The sequence below is a fragment of the Eurytemora carolleeae genome, unplaced genomic scaffold (assembly GCF_000591075.1).
Source record: "Eurytemora carolleeae unplaced genomic scaffold, Eaff_2.0 scaffold641, whole genome shotgun sequence".
NCBI classification, from domain to species: Eukaryota; Metazoa; Arthropoda; class Copepoda; order Calanoida; family Temoridae; genus Eurytemora; species Eurytemora carolleeae.
The window spans coordinates 48074-65316 of NW_019396618.1; the positions used below are offsets into that span (position 1 = coordinate 48074).

Consider the following 17243-nt stretch of genomic DNA (forward strand, 5'->3'; position numbering starts at 1 on the left):
TTTATAACAGACACTTGTCTTTATTTCCATGTTACTAATTAATCTCCGCAAAGATATTACTGAAATTATATTTGTCGTCTAAAAATGACACGAGATTTTATGGAGATTTCTCTTTGTTTTAAAAAGATTAAAAAAAGGTAAAAGAAAACAATGATCCTTTTCTTTAAAAAATAGCTTTTTAACCCCCTCCCCCCTGATTGTACTCACCTTGTGTATTCCTCTAGTGTAGCGTATGCTCTCTCTCTAATCTGTTCCACCTTCCCTATTTCAGTCAGACCTTTCGCATCAGGGTTAAACAGTACAATTGTCCTGGAATAATAGGGTTAAACCATACAATTGTCCTAGAAGAATAGGGTTAACAGTACAATTGTCCTAAAAGAATAGGGTTAAACAATAAAATTGTCTTAGGAGAATAGGGTTAACAGTACAATTGTCCTTGAAAAATAGGGTTGAACAGCACAATTGTTCTAAAACAATAGGGTTAAATAAATAGTAAAATTGCTCTGAAACATAAGATTTAAAAATACATAAAATTAATAAGGGTACATTTTATTCATTCGGTGTTGTTTTATATGTATTTTTTCATTCGGTGTTGTTTTATATGTATTTTTTCATTCGGTGTTGTTTTATATGTATTTTTTCATTCGGTGTTGTTTTATATGTATTTTTTATGCTTTATGCCCCTGCTCTTTGATCTTTTTTCGTACTTCGTTTGTTAAAAGAAATGATTTTCTAACCTTCTACATTCAAACTAATTATTTGTTAGTGAGTGATTTGAAATTCAAATTGTATCAACAAAAATGTGTTTTCTTAATTTACTCCAAAACTAGGTAACATAGGCCATAATAGGTTCTTTCTAATTAAGATTTCCCCCCAATATACTAAAATATACTAAAATATACTAAAATATTTAATTCTACGACGCTAACTGATTTACGTAAACTGTAAACCGTACGTTACGTAATACATAATGTGTACCGTACGTACAGTGTACAGTGTACAGTGCAGAGTTCAGAGAGTGCAGAGTTAAAAGTGTGCAGAGTTCAGCGTGTACACTGTTCATAGTGAAGTGGACAGTACAGAGTGTACACTGTACTTCGTTGTACGCGCAGTGTAAGGTATACATTAAATCATACCTGAGACAGCCTAGCTCTGATCGATCCATTTTCATCTCCGTCATCTTTCCAACCAACTCTACCAGCACTCTATATAACAAATCAATTATCAAATCAATTATCAAATCAACTATAAAATCATTTATCAAATCAATTATAAAATCATTTATCAAATAAATTATCAAATCAATTATCAAATCAAGTATCAAATGAATTATCAAATCAATTATCAATTCAATTATTAAATCGATTATCAAATCAATTATCAATTCAATTATTAAATCGATTATCAAATCAATTATCAAATCAATTATCAAATAAATTATTAAATCAATTATCAAATCAATTATCAAATAAATTATCAAATCAATTATCAAATCAATTGTCAAATCAATCATTAAATCAAACCAAATCAAATCAAATCAAATCAAATCAAATAAAAAAATTAGATCAAAAAATTAAATCAAATAATATTAAATCAAATCAAATCAAATCACGAAATGCATAAGTTTTTGATTTAAGGCTAAACTCCTATTTTTTGCTCATAACTTAATTTATTGTCAAGGTATTGTTACGATTTTAACGTTTCTCAACTCAGTGTTATAAGACGGACATTTTGATACCCACCTTGAATTATTTTGAAGGTTTTTTTTTCTAGCTTAAATTATTTTTTTTATGCACACAATAAAATCTTAATTTGCTTGAAAATTTTGAGAAAAAGATCTCAAATTTTGTTTTCACTGTAAGAAAACTTTAAAACTGGTGCAAAGTGGAATTGAGCATGCTTATCAAAAAAGTGGCAAAAAAACCATCTAATGTGAAGTTACCTATCGTAGACCATACCGACACCAGCTTCGTGGGCAGTTTCTCGGGTAGCAAATATACCGTCAGCCAACATAATTCCTAAAAAAAAAAATTTAATCAATTTTTACAAATTTTCCGCTAACAAAAAGACACATTTGTATTACTGCTTGTTGATTTGAAGGTTAAATTTTAGCAAAATATTTACTCAATTTCGGGTTTAAAAAACTCACTTTGAATCCCCCCCTCAAAAAGAGATAAAAAAATAAAAAATATTAGTGCAAAGATTTTTCTACAAATGGACAAAAAAATAATTATGAACGCTTTTAAAGGCACAATCATAAATTTTGGGATAATTGTGTTTTTTTTAAGAAAAAAAATTCTTTAATTTTGAAAGACTCGACAATTTTTACCTTCACTATTTCCGACACTTCTGTGAGCAAATCCAATAATCATTAATTCATTCCATCCATTCCGTAGTAGGGCAACCTTAAATATTCATTAATTCATTCCATCCATTCTGTGAAACCATTAATTTCTAATTCACACTTTATAATACAATAGTTGTGAATCGTACATTTTCATTTTTGCATTGAGGGTCCTTAGAAATTACGCTTACAGTCCCTTTACAAAAAAAGTACCTGATCGTCAATGGAAAGCCCGTTAAAATGTGGAATATGTCGGGCCCACTCAACCAGGGATTGTAGTTGTATATTAGCCGCCAGCTTATACTTTCCTTCCATACTTGTATCTATATCTAAATATAAAACTACATAAATAACATTAAATAAACAATAAACATAACAATGAAGTAAAAGGAAAAATTGGACGTTTGCTATTCTCGTGTTTATAAAAACGGAGTTTTGCGAAAAAAAAGGGGACTATATTATAAATTTGGAATCGAATGGGATTTTAATTTTTTCATCTGATTCTTTAGAAATGAGAAAGATCTAAGATCGCCGATTTTGTAAATTGTAGTTAAAAAATTATTCATTCTATTAATTTCAACCTAATTCTTTACCCTTTTCTAAAAACATTCCTGTTCAAAATTAAATAATTATTTTTTTAAAGATGCATATACTACGGTCGCTAGATGTCTACTGTTAGAATTTTGAGCAATGCAATGGCAGGATTTGCCTGGATTGAGATTGCTATCAATAGATTCCAAATTCAATTCGGATTAGCCTACACCCCTATTATTTTTCGCTAACACTCCCTTTAACTCTACTTTACTGGAGTGAAGGATTTTTTAAAAATTGCGAAATAATTTATTAATCTCACCCTGTAGCGAGAGCGAAGCGAGTATTTCTGCCTGATGTTTGTCACAACGATTCTCTGCTTCCAGTATATTCTCTATCTAGAGTAAAAAAACAAAAACTTATGGCAAAACTCCGAAAATATCAAATTTATTATCCCAATTGGATTATCTAACACTTAATCAAATCAAATCAAATCAAATCAAATCAAATCATTTATTAGGCCACAAATTTTACAGTGTACATACGTAAAAATGCTAATTAAAAATAACAACAATATATTGTGGCCGGGGAGCTACAAGATAGCTCAGGCTGTTTACACATGAGCACCCCTGGTTCAGCATAATAACGATAAGATTTAAACATTTTTCTATGTGCATGAATGGAGCACATAAATGGCGAAGTGTAGCGGCGGTGGCGGTTGGAGAGCAGGAAGCGGAGAAATGGTATAAAACTAATCATCCAGAGATAAAAAAGTTTTTAAAACTTTGTCGGAGTAAAAACGGTCATTTTTCACTAGTGGTTTCTCTCTACAAGTGATTTGCGGATTCATAATCAAGGACAAAGAAGTAAATGTAAAGAATTCTAAAATTGAAAATTTTATCTTTATAATTTCTTAATTAAATATAAAAAATTACCGGTATCTCGTTGCCGTAGCTAACACCGTCCATTGTATCACCGCTATCATCTTTTCCTCTAATCAATTAATCAAGCAATTTAACATTTAATCAATCTAACTATCAAGCAATTAATCATTTAATCAATCAAACTATAAAGCAATTAATCATTTAATCAATCTAGCTATCGAGCAATTAATCATTTAATCAATCCAACTATCAAGAAATTAATCATTTAATCAATCCAACTAATGAGCAATTAATTAATTGAAAATCAAACTATCGAGCAATTAATCAATTAATCAATCAAACAAATAAGCGTAAAGCAATAAATGAATGAGTCAATCAAACTTTCGAGCAATTAATCAATCAATCAACAAAACTATTAAGCATGAAGCAAGTAATCAATTAATCAAAAAAACTCTTGAGCTATTAAACTTTCAAAAAATCAAAATCTTTATCTTTAAAATTACGCTATTAATCAATCTATCAACTGATCAATCATATAATTTATTATTGAATCTTGTCATCAATCAACCAGCTTACTCATCAATCGATCAAAACATGAATCAATCAATAAAGTGTTTTATTTATTGTTATAAATGACAGATGTTATCATTAATAATCTTATTTTGCTCCAATGATTCCACGAAAAACCAGCAAAACAGGTTTAAATTTAAAAACTAGAAGTATCAGTTTTAAACCCGTCTTAAACTCAAAACATTAAAAATACAAAGAGAAATATTTAAAAAATTAACTTACCCTTTTCCAAGAGATCTTTCTTCTTGCACTGCCTCCCTTTTCATCCCCATACTCAGACATTTCATGTACCTACACAGAACAGCTTAATACACTACAGTACACTAAATTACATTACAGTACACTAAGTTACACAACGTTAGATTATGTTACACTACGTTAGACTATATTACACTACAGTAGACTATATTACACTACAGTACTCTATATTACACTACGTTAGACTATGTTATACTACGGTAGACTATATTACACTACAGTAGACTATATTACACTACAGTACTCTATATTACACTACGTTAGACTATGTTATACTACGGTAGACTATATTACACTAAAGTACACTATATTACATTACAGTACACTATATTACACTAGGGTAGACTATGTTTCACTACGATAGACTATATTACACTACAGTAGACTATATTACACAACTGTAGACTATATTACACTACAGTACACTATATTACACTACGTTAGACTATGTTCAACTACGGTAGACTATATTATGCAACAGTAGACTGTATAACGCTACAGTACACAGACTATATTACACTACAGAAGAGTATATTATACTACAAAAGACTATATTACACTACGGTAGACTATGTTACACAACGGTAAAATATTCTACAAAATGGTAGAATATATAACATTAAGGTAGACTGTATTACACTAGGGTAGACTATGCTACACAAGGTTAGACTATGTTAAACTACAGTAGATAATATAACATTACAGTAGACTATATTATACTACGAAAGACTATATTTCACTACGGATGACTATGTTCACTACAGTAGACTATATTACGCTACAGTAGACTATATTACACTACGGTGACTATATTACACTACAGTAGACTATATTACACTACGGTAGACTATATTACACTAAAGCAGACTATTTACACTACGGTAGACTATTTACACTACGGTAGACTATTTACACTACGGTAGACTATTTACACTACGGTAGACTATGTCACACTACGGTAGACTATATTACACTACGGTAGACTATTTACACTAAAGTAGACTATTTTACATTACGATAGACTATGTTACACTACTGTAGACTATGTTACACTAAGGAAGACTATGTTATACTAAGGAAGACTATGTTACACTAAGGTTGACTATGTTTTACGAACGGTACACTATGTTACACTAAAGCAGACTATATTACACAACAGTAGACTGTGTTACACTAAGGAAGACTATATTACACTACAGTAGACTATAATTTACCTGCAATACTGGCATCTGTTCCTCTGACGCTTATCTACAGTACAATTCTTCTCTTCGCGACATGCGTAACTTAATTCTTTACGAACAGTACGCTTAAAGAACCCCTTAATACAAGGAATTTAGTATATAATTTTTAAAAAGTAATTTTTCGACTGCTTCCATTATATGGCTTTATTATAATATCCTTTCTTTTTTGATGTCTATCTAATTTGTTCATGACTTCCGAGTAGTAGAAAATTAATAAGGATTTAAACTAATAGCTAATAGTTAATAAAACCTTACCTTACATCCCTCACAGGAGAAAACTCCGTAGTGCTTCCCACTAGCCCTGTCCCCACATATAGAGCACATATGCTTAGCATTAGACAAGGGGTGTCCAGGGGGGTATCCACCCTAGAATATTTACAATCAATTAATCAATCATATAGAAGACATATGCTCAGCATTAGACAAGGGGTGCCCAGGGGGGTATCTACCCTAGAATATATACAATCAATTAATCAATCATATAAAGCACATATGCTTAGCATGCATTTGACAGGGGGTGCCCGGGGGCCTAGAATATTTACAATCAATCAATCATATAGAGCACATATGCTTAGCATTAAACAGGAAGTGCACGGGGGGGGGGGGGGGGGGGGGGGGAGTAACCACTCTAGAATATTTACAATAAAACCCTAAATATTTACAATCAATCAATCAATCAATTGCCCAGGGGGCATCAACCCTAGTATGTTTACAATAAATCAATAAATCAATTAATAAATCATTTTGAGCACATATGCTTAGCATATCTGACTCTAGAATATTATCAATCAATCAACGCATTTTAAAGGTTTATTATGATTCAATAATTCAATAATTTAAGTAGTAGTACTTAGAAGGAAAAATTATGTTTCTGAAAAAGGGGTGGGTAAACATGATTTATTTGAAAACAACATTTCTCTAATTTTTAAAAAGATCTTTAAACCTCTAACCTGTGGTGTGGTGGGTCCTCCACTGTTCTGGAAGTTGATAAAAGAAGACGACGAACCAGGTGAGGATGATGTTGCAACTAAAATAAATATTCAATTGATGAAATGTTGCAACTGTAGTAAAAAATTTATTTGCTGAAACAACATTAAAAATGTATTTGAGGAAGAGGTTGCAACTATAATTAAAATGTATTTGATGAAGCGGTTGCAAGTGTAATAAAAATGTATTTTAGGAAGAGGTTGCAATTACAATAAAAAATATATTTGAGGAAGAGGTTGCATTTTTAAAAATTTGTAATTAATGAAGATGTAGCATCTATAATAATAGATATCAATTCATTATTCAAACCAATTATAAATAATTTTATTATCAAAGTTTGTAAGTTCAGAGTCTAGATATTGCAACTATTAATAAGAATTTATTATCTATCAAATCTGGGTTATGCAATTTTAATAAAAGTTACAATAATTTTAGAATGTTTAATCCGTTTTACTAGTCCGAAACATCGTCAGCTAAACACAGGTTTAAGACCTCAGAGCAGGTTCACAGACCTAAATTTAGGTTTACAGACCACTGAGCAGGTTTACCGACCTCAGAGCAGATTTACGCCCTGAGAGAATGTATTCAGCCTTGGGAGAAGGTTTACAGCCCTGGGAGAAGGTTTCCAAACCTGAAAGAAGGTTTACAGACCTGAGAGAAGATTTACAGACCTGAGAGAAGGTTTACAGACCTGAGAGAAGGTTTACAGACCTGGGAGAAGGTTTACAGACCTGAGAAAGGTTTACAGACCTGAGAGAAGGTTTACAGACCTGAGAGAAGGTTTACATACCTAAGAGAAGGTTTACAAACCTGAGAGAAGGTTTACAGACCTAAAGAAAGAAAGAAAGAAAGAAAGAAAGAAAGAAAGAAAGAAAGAAAGAAAGAAAGAAAGAAAGAAAGAAAGAAAGAAAGAAAGAAAAAAGAAATAAAAAGAAAAAAGAAAAGAAAAAGAAAGAAAGAAAGAAAAGAAGAAAGAAAAGACCAGAAATACAATGGTATATAAGTTGAAGATTTTTTCTTTTAAATCAAATTTTTATTCCAACCCTTTTTTTTCTGGACGACATCATCGTTCACAAAAAATTCCTTTCATTCTCAAAAATTTTGTCTGTTCACAAAGACGATAAAGTAATCATATAAATTTTGAATTTATATCTATAAATAATAACAATTTTTAACTTTATAATGGCACTAAATGCAAAATAAAAATCACAATCAGCTTTAACTTAACAATAATATATTTTTTATAAATAAAATATGTACATATCAAGCTCTCTAAATAATGCCCAGGAAAAAAATTGCATATAATTTGTTTCAAAATATTTTAGGATGAATAAAAATATACATGACTAGCTTGGAAACCAGCTTTGCCTGGATTTTTCCCTAATTAAATCAACCCATTCAACTTAGAATTTTTAAATCAGCTAAGAACATTTCCGTGGTTCTACCAAGCTCCCAAATCAAAATTTGAGGCAAATCGGTACTGGGATTCATCGGTTATGCTCGGACATCCAAACAAACAAGCAAAAAAACAGACAAAAAGAAATTAGCTTTGCATCTAAAAATCGAAAACGTTTTTCAATTAAATAACTAAAAACAAGAAACTTTTGACAAATAATTGTAAAGTAAACACATTAAACATATTGTAAACACATTAAAAATGTTAAGGTTTAAGAATATATGAAAGCCTTATAAATCTAAATATTACAACAATTTAACAATTTTTCATATTAATGGGAACCATGTGGGCTCTTTTTTACATAAGAAATTGTCACCTAAATCACAGAAGGTAACAAAAAAGGCACTAAAATTATATATATATAGAATAAACTTTAGAAATTGTTCTAGACTTATTTAAAGAAAATATATTTTTATATATAGAAGACTTTGACTTAGAACCATATTCTCATTAAATAATTTAAAAAAATTGTTTCAACAATAAAGCTTAAATTTTCATATTCTTAAATATGTGTATACATTTTGGTAAAAATCTAAGTGAAAGTTTAAATTTATAATATCTGTTTGGCTAAAAATATATATATGTTTTATCTAACAAATAATCATTACGTTCACATAACCTACTATTATGTTATTTTTACGAAAGCTTTGCTTAAACTTTAGGTAAAAACAACATAGCTTTATAAATTTTTGCAATTTTTTTTTCTTAAACAAATTATATGTATAAGATAGAAAGAAATAGATAAATTTAGTTATGTAGTTTTTCTGTTGAATAAAAAATCATAATAAAGTTTTAAATTAGATAAGGAAAAAACATCACAATTTTGTAATCCTGGGAATTAGAGAATTTAAGTGAATTTTAACATTCATTTTTTTTAAATTGAATTCAGTAGTGGACGATTTTGAATTTGGAAGAGGGTGTAATAAAAAAGATTTAGTTGAATTTATGACGTTACTTCCTCGTGCATCTTCTGTAAAGTATCTTAGCAATCTCATTTGTTGAAACAAAACAAATTCTTTAAGCAAGCTTTGAATAAAAATTCGCAAAATTTTGTTTCATAGCGCAATTGAGCTCGAATCAGTGGTTAACACAGCGCAGTTGAGCTCGAACCAGTGTTTAACACAGCACAGTTGAGCTCGAACCAGTGGTTAACACAGCGTAGCTGAGCTCGAACCAGTGGTTAACACCGCGCAGTTGAGCTCGAAACAGTGGTTAACTCAGCGTAGCTGAGCTCGAACCAGTGGTTAACACAGCGTAGCTGAGCTTGAACCAGTGGTTAACACAGCGTAGCTGAGCTCGAACCAGTGGTTAACACCGCGCAGTTGAGCTCGAAACAGTGGTTAACTCAGCGTAGCTGAGCTCGAACCAGTGGTTAACACAGGCTGAACCTTATCCGCATTTAATAATCCCCAACTCTGGAATGAATAAAAATTGGATGGATCCTGAAAAAAGTTAGGCTTTTGAAATTTCTATGAATTGTTGTAAAATCACCACAATCAAGGCATATTAAGTTTGATATCTCTAAACTGAAACTGATATCCAAACAGTTGAAAATCATCTTTATATATTTGGTAAAGTTTCTCAATTTCACTGTCATTCAGCAAACTGAAATATTTTCCCACCAACTCTTCTTTTTTAAATCCTGAAATATAAAAAATCTTATTTGCTGCTTAGGAATTCATTCAAATGTTTATTAAATGAGGGGAAAATAAAAGTTAGTTTTGACATGGATATTTTCATTCATCATATAGATAATATAAAGTATTAAGTGATGTGCATGGGAGGAATTCAAAGTTTCAAAATATTTTTTGTATTTCAAACTTTTTTGTTGCAGTCTATGTATTTTAAATGTTTAAGAACAAAATGTCTTTTACGCGCTATTTTTACGGGGTTTGAAGTACAGATCCAAATATAACTAAAAACATGCTGATACAGATGTGGTTTACAGCCTACAACATCTTTATTACCCACCACCTTTAAAATTCTTGAGTTTTGATGTTATGCGTTTAGGCTTTTAAAAGTATAAAGAGCTTTTAAAAAAGCTAGTAAAGAAAAATAGTTTTTTACATAATCTATCCGTACCTCTATACTTTGACGGTAAGACTTTTCGAAGGGGGGGGGGCTGGCACAGGATACAGCCTTTTTATAGGGTTAAACATGACTGTAGATGTTTATGATATAAAGCTCAGTTTAAAAAAATCTCTACAGAAGTTTCAAATATTTTTTTACCTTCATCATTTCTATTTTCCCATCTGTGTTGTATTTTATCTTTAGCACCTAACTCTTCAGCAAAAAATATCTCCTCCTAATGTTAAAAAATATGTAAGAATATGTAAAAAATTTGTAAAAATATGTAAAAATATGCAAAAATATGTAAAATTTGTTTTAATTCTTGTTTTTAAATTGTTAGCCTATGTATTTTTTTATATAAAAATTGTGGGTAAAACTGTTGAATATTGAAGAAACTAAAGAGATAGCGTTAGCTTGATATGAAAAGTTGTTCTGTAGTTCTATGGTTGTTCTATTATATCTGCAAATAAATAGAGTCTTTGTTTCAATCTTTATGAATTTTGTTAACTCAAGTTTTGAATATTAAAGGTTGACATCATCAAGTTGCAAAGTTATAAGGATTAATAAATTTGAGATTATTGCAAAGACTAAGTTCTAACTGCATTATGCTGAACGCTTTTCATTAACGCAGAATTGAGGCTTTAATTGAAAGCCGATCAAAAAAACATTTAAAATACTTCAAGCCAGAAATTGTGTTTCCAATTTTTCTGATAAAAATATTCCCAAACAATAAATTTCCACCAAAAAGTTGGCAGATTTATTTCAAACATTTTCTGAACTTTTTACCTGATCAATATTTTCAAAGTGTAGAATATAGTTGTATGAAAAGGAGCAAGCAGCACAGTACATCGACATTGGTCTCCAGTGCTCATCATAATGCTCAGGACTAGTTTCTAAACAGATATAAGTTTTAAACCAAAGAACAATTGAAAAACTAGCTTTCTGTAGATTTTTTTTTTTGTATCAATATAATGCAGTTTGTCTGCTTAATAATATAATAATGCTTGTTAATGATGCTCAGGAATAGTCTATTAACACATTTAGCTCATTTTTTTTACAAACAATTAAAATGCTTAATAATGTAATAATTAATCTATAATTATTATATATATATATGTAATGAATATTGTAGTAAACCCTATATTTGTAAACCTGAACAATGAACATACCTGTATATATTACGTTGTACATTATCTGTAACCTAACTACGCTCGTTAAACCTATGGGTCTTTATAATTTTATTACGTTCGTAGATTTTGGATTCTTCTTAATTACGTTCATTAATTTAGCCTGTACAATAAAACTCAAAATATATGTTAGTTGGAATAATACTCTGCTTGATTACGGTATCAGAGTAATCCATTCTCTTGTACCAAACAAAACTGACCCGAGTTGTATCTGGATAAATAGATAAAGACTAGGAAATTACAGAAAGTATTGTATCTGGATTGATACATACTAAGGTTACATTGAGGGAAAAGAGAGTTCGAGAACAGTTTGTACCTTCGCGATACATTCTGCAGAATACAATAGAATTGTGTCTGGATCGATACCAACTGAATACATTGAGGGAAAAAGAGAGTTTGAGAACAGTTTGTACCTAGGTGATAAATTCTGCAGAATTGATACAGACTGACTACATTAAGAGAACAAGAGATTTCGATAACAGTTTGAACCCAGGTGATACAGACTGAGTTATTACGGAAGACCATGGAGTTCTAGGTTGTATATATCTCGATTGATAGATACTGACGGATACGGAGCTTGTATCCGGACTGATACTAACTTAAGAAAACTTATTTATTACATTTATTACTTTTTGGCCTGAGAAAAAAGAGGGGGGGTGACGCGCTTTGGAAGTTCTAGGACATAAACTTGAATAAATGGCTAACCTAGTATATACTGAATGAATTCCCACCAGCTGGGTAGGTCAGCACTCCGCCATGTTTTATCCACAGGTAGAGGACTTCCAAAATTGTTCCTAACAAAGATAAAATAGAAAAGAGCAAAGACTGAATTTTATGATTTTGAGCTAAAATACTAAAAGACTAAAATACCAAAATACTTTTTGTACAAATGACGTTTATATAATTAAAACTTACTCTGGTAAAAAAAATTCTTCCGAGAATCGTTGAATTGCAGCTCTTCTATAACTTGACACCATTCCTCTTCCGTATGTTTTATAGTACCTAAATATTTATAATAAACAGGGTGTCCCACATCAAATTAGACCACGTCAATGGGTCTAAATTACGATTTAGGGGACAAATCAGAAAAGTTAAGAAGTATGAATCATTTTGAAAAATTTAATAAGGCTAATAGAAATTTTTTCTTGCAGAAAATGCTAGATTTTTCGATTATTATATGTGCATTTTGGCGTTAAAGATTGGAGACAGTCTAATATGATATGGTACGCTCTGTATAGTAATCATTCAATCTTAATTTTTATTATTTATTTTTATTATTATTTATCAACAGAAAGTTTTTAAATGTTTAACGCTTTGTTTGCAAGCTGTTTATACATTCAAGAAATATTAATATGTAATAGGAGTGGTAGAATATAACCGCACTAGACATGAAATATTCTTGTTTTTCCAGAAATAAATGTGAGTTCACACAGTACACTAGCGTACACTTCAATTTTACATCTTTTCACACAGCATTTAAGAGATATATACATTTAAAGGATAAGGTTATGAATCGTTGATGTCCCTCTTTAAATAAAAAGAACCCTAAATTACGATTACTTTCCCTTTTAAGGCCGAATAAACCGAAAATGTTCTGGTATTAATCTTTATTAATTTGCTTGTCCAATAATTACGTCAAAAACGGTTGTCGGGCCAAAAATTTTTTTAGATAATCAAAATTTCAAAAATTGGTCTCTTACAAATTTTAAAATCCACAACATTTTTTCTATAAAATCAGCAAACTTTTTTTGTTTTTGTTTTACAATTTATACAAAGATAAAATGTTCAGAATTGAAATAGAAAATGGGACGAAGCGCCCTAAAAGCCCAGTTGTATATATTTTAAATAGTTACCACTAAACGAAATAAAAAAATTTATAATATTTTAACTTATATCCAATTTAAATTACCACATTTCTATGGAATTTGAAAATTTCCCAACGATCAGTATATCTCAAAAGGTTATAGTTGATCATATTGTAGACTTCAGAAAAACTGGTGAGATTACTGCGTAATTACTTTTATATAGATACATAAGCCATTTTCGGTAATTTGATAAAGACGTCACTTCAAATAGTGTTAGTCGGATTTTTTTTTAAATGTGAAAACTAAAAATCAGTACTTTTGATGAAAAATTATGAGCAGATGAATATTTTTATAGGAGGCTTGGATGTCAAAATGATTGACCTTCCTGCACTCACCAATTGGTTTTTAAAATGCATGGATCAAGACCATGGCATCGTTCCAGTTTATCTCGAAATGCAGACACAAGTCTAAATGTAAAAAAAGTTAGCCTTTCTTTTTAAAAATTTTAAATTTTTATATAGCTCAGCTAAATCTTTTTAATATGCCATTTGAAAGAATGGTTTTACTTAATACTTAATACTAATGCATAAATCAATAAAACCATGTAAAACATGATTCACAGCTATGAAGTTGTTGAACTTTATTAACGAACGCAAAAATCACATATTTACCGATCGAAAGGATGTCGAACTATGAGAAGCCTTTTTGAGTGCTGCAAAGTTTCCAAGTCCTAAAAGAGGTTTTTATTTCAAAAGTGAAAATTTTATTTTGCAAAGAATGAAAATATTATTTTTCTATCAAAAGAGATCAAGAGATAACAAAACAAAAATTAATGCGCTTATAATTAGTAAAGGAATTGAGTTTTTGCGGTAAATTCGATTTTTTCAATCCCTATATCTTTGCATCCTGATGGTGTAAACCTTAGCTATTTAAAAATTAAATTATTTGATTTGAGTTTGGGGCAAACACATTCCTAAGAATTGTGAAAATTTTAAAATGTAAGGTACTTAGTAATGTAAAATACAAGGTATGTGATAATGCAAAAATATAAGATGTATATAAAGTTAAAAAAAATAAAGTATGAAGTAACACTTGGTTAAAATTGTCCTTAAAGCTTCCTCAAAACCTAGTAAAATAAATTACCTTTAACTTATTGCCAGTAATAGGAGGAGCTACAACTCTTCCTTGATCGTTGGGTTGGCGGGGGTGCTCATCCATCACTTTGCTGATCTGAGAAATAGTGCTACATAACATTTCAAAAGGTTTTTTACCAAAATCTAAATAAATCTTCCCTTCCCTAAAAACGTCAATAATAATATTTTTTTAATAAGATTAAGATCTTATTTAAAGAATTTCAGAGATTATCATTAAAATTTCTTGCTGGGAACAAGAATATAAGGTAAAAAGGTAAGGTAAGAAAACATTAAAACACATAAAAAAGGCTGTAGATTTAATGATTTAAATTAATACGTTGCTTTATCTAAAGCTTTTTCTCTTTTTTTCAACAAAAATATATCTAACAAATTTTTAACAAAAGTTGATTTTGAAAATTTTGAAAAATTACAAAATTTGTTCTTAATCCGCGAAATGTTTGTTTGTTTTTGTTTAACAATGTATATATATGCAGAAGACGTTCACAATTGAAATAAAAGATAAGCTAGAAGTGCCCTAAAAGCTTAGAATATATATACTTTGCTTGTCTGGGTGTCTGTCTGTTAAAAAAACGTCGAAACGGCTGGACCATTCAGGCTAAATTTTTAATGAGATCTCAAATGACCCCTGGGAACGTTTAGATGCTCAGAATTACAAAAAGTTGTTTATAACTATTAAAAAATTGAAGATCCCTAACAATTTTTATTATTTTTTCAGCAAAGAGAAAATACTGAAAGATTGAGCAACAAATAAAAGTTGAAATTGAAGATGGGCGTTAACTTTACTTTGCTTGTCGGTCTATTTGGCGTCAAAACCACTGAACCAATTGGGCCCAATTTTGTTTAAGGCAACCTCCTATACGACCTCATGGTAAGGTCTGTAATCTCAGCAATAATCTTTCCTAAAGGTGCCAGTTTGTGCATGATTAAAAATGGCCATTTTAAGAGAAACACTTGGTTAAAATTGTCCTTAAAGCTGCCTCAAAACCTAGTAAAATAAATTACCTTTAACTTATTGCCAGTAATAGGAGGAGCTACAACTCTTCCTTGATCGTTGGGTTGGCGGGGGTGCTCATCCATCACTTTGCTGATCTGAGAAATAGTGCTACATAACATTTCAAAAGGTTTTTTACCAAAAACCAAAATCTAAAAAAATCTCCCCTTCCCTTAAAACGTCAATAATAATTTTTTTTTAAAATAAGATTAAGGTCTTATATTTAAAGAATTTGAGACATTATCATTAAAATTTCTTGCTGGGAACCAAAACAAAATGAAGTTCCACAAAGATTTCTTGCTAATAACAAAACCTTTATAATAAATTTTGTAAATGAAAAAATAATTATTTATTTACTATTAGCGAGGAATTACTGGGAGAACTGCCATCTTTAAGAGACTTTTTTGATGAAATTTCATCAAAGTGCAGTTCTCCCGAAGGAAAGTCTCGGTATGAGTAAATATGTTTTTTTTTCCTATTCTTTAAGCAACATTATTAACAGATTAAACTTTTTTAATATTAATTATTATATTTAATTGTGCTGTTGATAACATTACAATGTCAAAATACTTAAAAAGTTTTATATTTTTGTTAAAACCGTGTCCATGTATCAGCTACATTTATCTTGTAAATGTGCGAATTTTTCTCAAAAAAATTCGCAATTCATCACTTTCCATCCCTGGGCGAGCAACAATATATTTACTATTAAAAAGTTAAATAGTAGGGATAGACAAGGTTAATAATGTTACTCAAAATGCAGGATAAGAAGAATAACTAATTTCAGTCAAAATTAAGATTCCATGTCCCAAGAATGTAAGGCAAGGAAAGTCAATTGCGGTCGTGTATACTCTGTGTACATATTGAAACCAGTTCTCTCTGGGCGGAATTTGTAAACAATAATAGACGCATTAGTGTTCGTTTAGTATCCGAGGAGGTTAAAAGCATTAAATTTTGATAATTTTGATAATTCACATAATAATTTCCTATGACCAGAATATTTCATTGATTTTTATGTGAATGATGGATCCCATGTCAGGCTTCGACATCCGTCTTGTGTTTACATTAGCGCCCAGAGACAGTACACTGCAGTACTAAAGATGTGTACACTTCTGAAATGACTTTCCTTGCCTTACATCCTTGCCATGTCCCAACTTTCAGAAACAATGATTACCAAACATTACAAACATTTTGTTCAGAATAACAAACAGAATTATGTAATAATTTGTAAGAAATTCTTTAACATTTTTTTCAAAATTCAAAAATGGTAGAAAATACTTTTAGTTGTTTATTATTATAAAATATTTTATTTAAAGGAAAAAACATAAATTGACACTTTGTTCACAACAAAATATTTAAATACTTTGTTAGAAAAAACGAAATAATTTACCTGCTCAGGGGTCAAATTTGCTAGATGTAGGAGATTGTGCATCCAATTAGTACTTGCTGCCTTATATACAGGACACCAAGCAAACTTGATCTCCTGGGGGGAAGCAAATAAAAATACATATTCTAGGAATTAAATTAAACAGAATTGAAAGCGTAAGTTTATGTGACCCTCCATACAACTATGACAATACTCGATTTACAACGGTACCTTTCAAACATTTATTTGATGAATAATGTTAAAGATATTTTCGTTTTTCTAGGTTTAATTCATATAATTCCGGTATATGAATTTAAAAATAATCGGTTTTAAAAATTAAAAGTCGATATCTTTAATGACAACCTTGATCAAATTTTTTAATGGTACGATTGTAAATCGGGC

The 17243-nt window shown here is 30.2% G+C and overlaps 2 protein-coding genes across 2 annotated transcripts in view; both read right to left on the reverse strand.

The window, feature by feature from the left end:
• Positions 1-9670, reverse strand: part of LOC111706381 (retinoic acid receptor RXR) — a gene marked incomplete in the record, with an annotated part of 11522 nt that extends 1852 nt beyond the window's left edge. The window contains 13 exon segments of the mRNA XM_023479244.1: positions 208-309; positions 1137-1205; positions 1943-2018; positions 2330-2405; positions 2558-2673; positions 3198-3273; positions 3811-3868; positions 4552-4620; positions 5802-5905; positions 6084-6194; positions 6779-6855; positions 7626-7645; positions 9660-9670. Coding sequence (XP_023335012.1) covers positions 208-309; positions 1137-1205; positions 1943-2018; positions 2330-2405; positions 2558-2673; positions 3198-3273; positions 3811-3868; positions 4552-4620; positions 5802-5905; positions 6084-6194; positions 6779-6855; positions 7626-7645; positions 9660-9670 — 965 coding nt within the window.
• Positions 9148-14584, reverse strand: LOC111706392 (carbohydrate sulfotransferase 8). Its single transcript, XM_023479258.1, has 8 exons — positions 14477-14584; positions 14005-14063; positions 13729-13800; positions 12444-12530; positions 12234-12322; positions 11128-11234; positions 10501-10576; positions 9148-9913 (listed from the first exon to the last, which is right to left on the reverse strand). Exons 1-8 carry the CDS (start codon positions 14549-14551, stop codon positions 9768-9770), a joined length of 711 nt encoding a protein of 236 aa, XP_023335026.1. The 5' UTR covers positions 14552-14584; the 3' UTR covers positions 9148-9767.
• Between the last annotated feature and the right edge of the window lie 2659 nt (positions 14585-17243).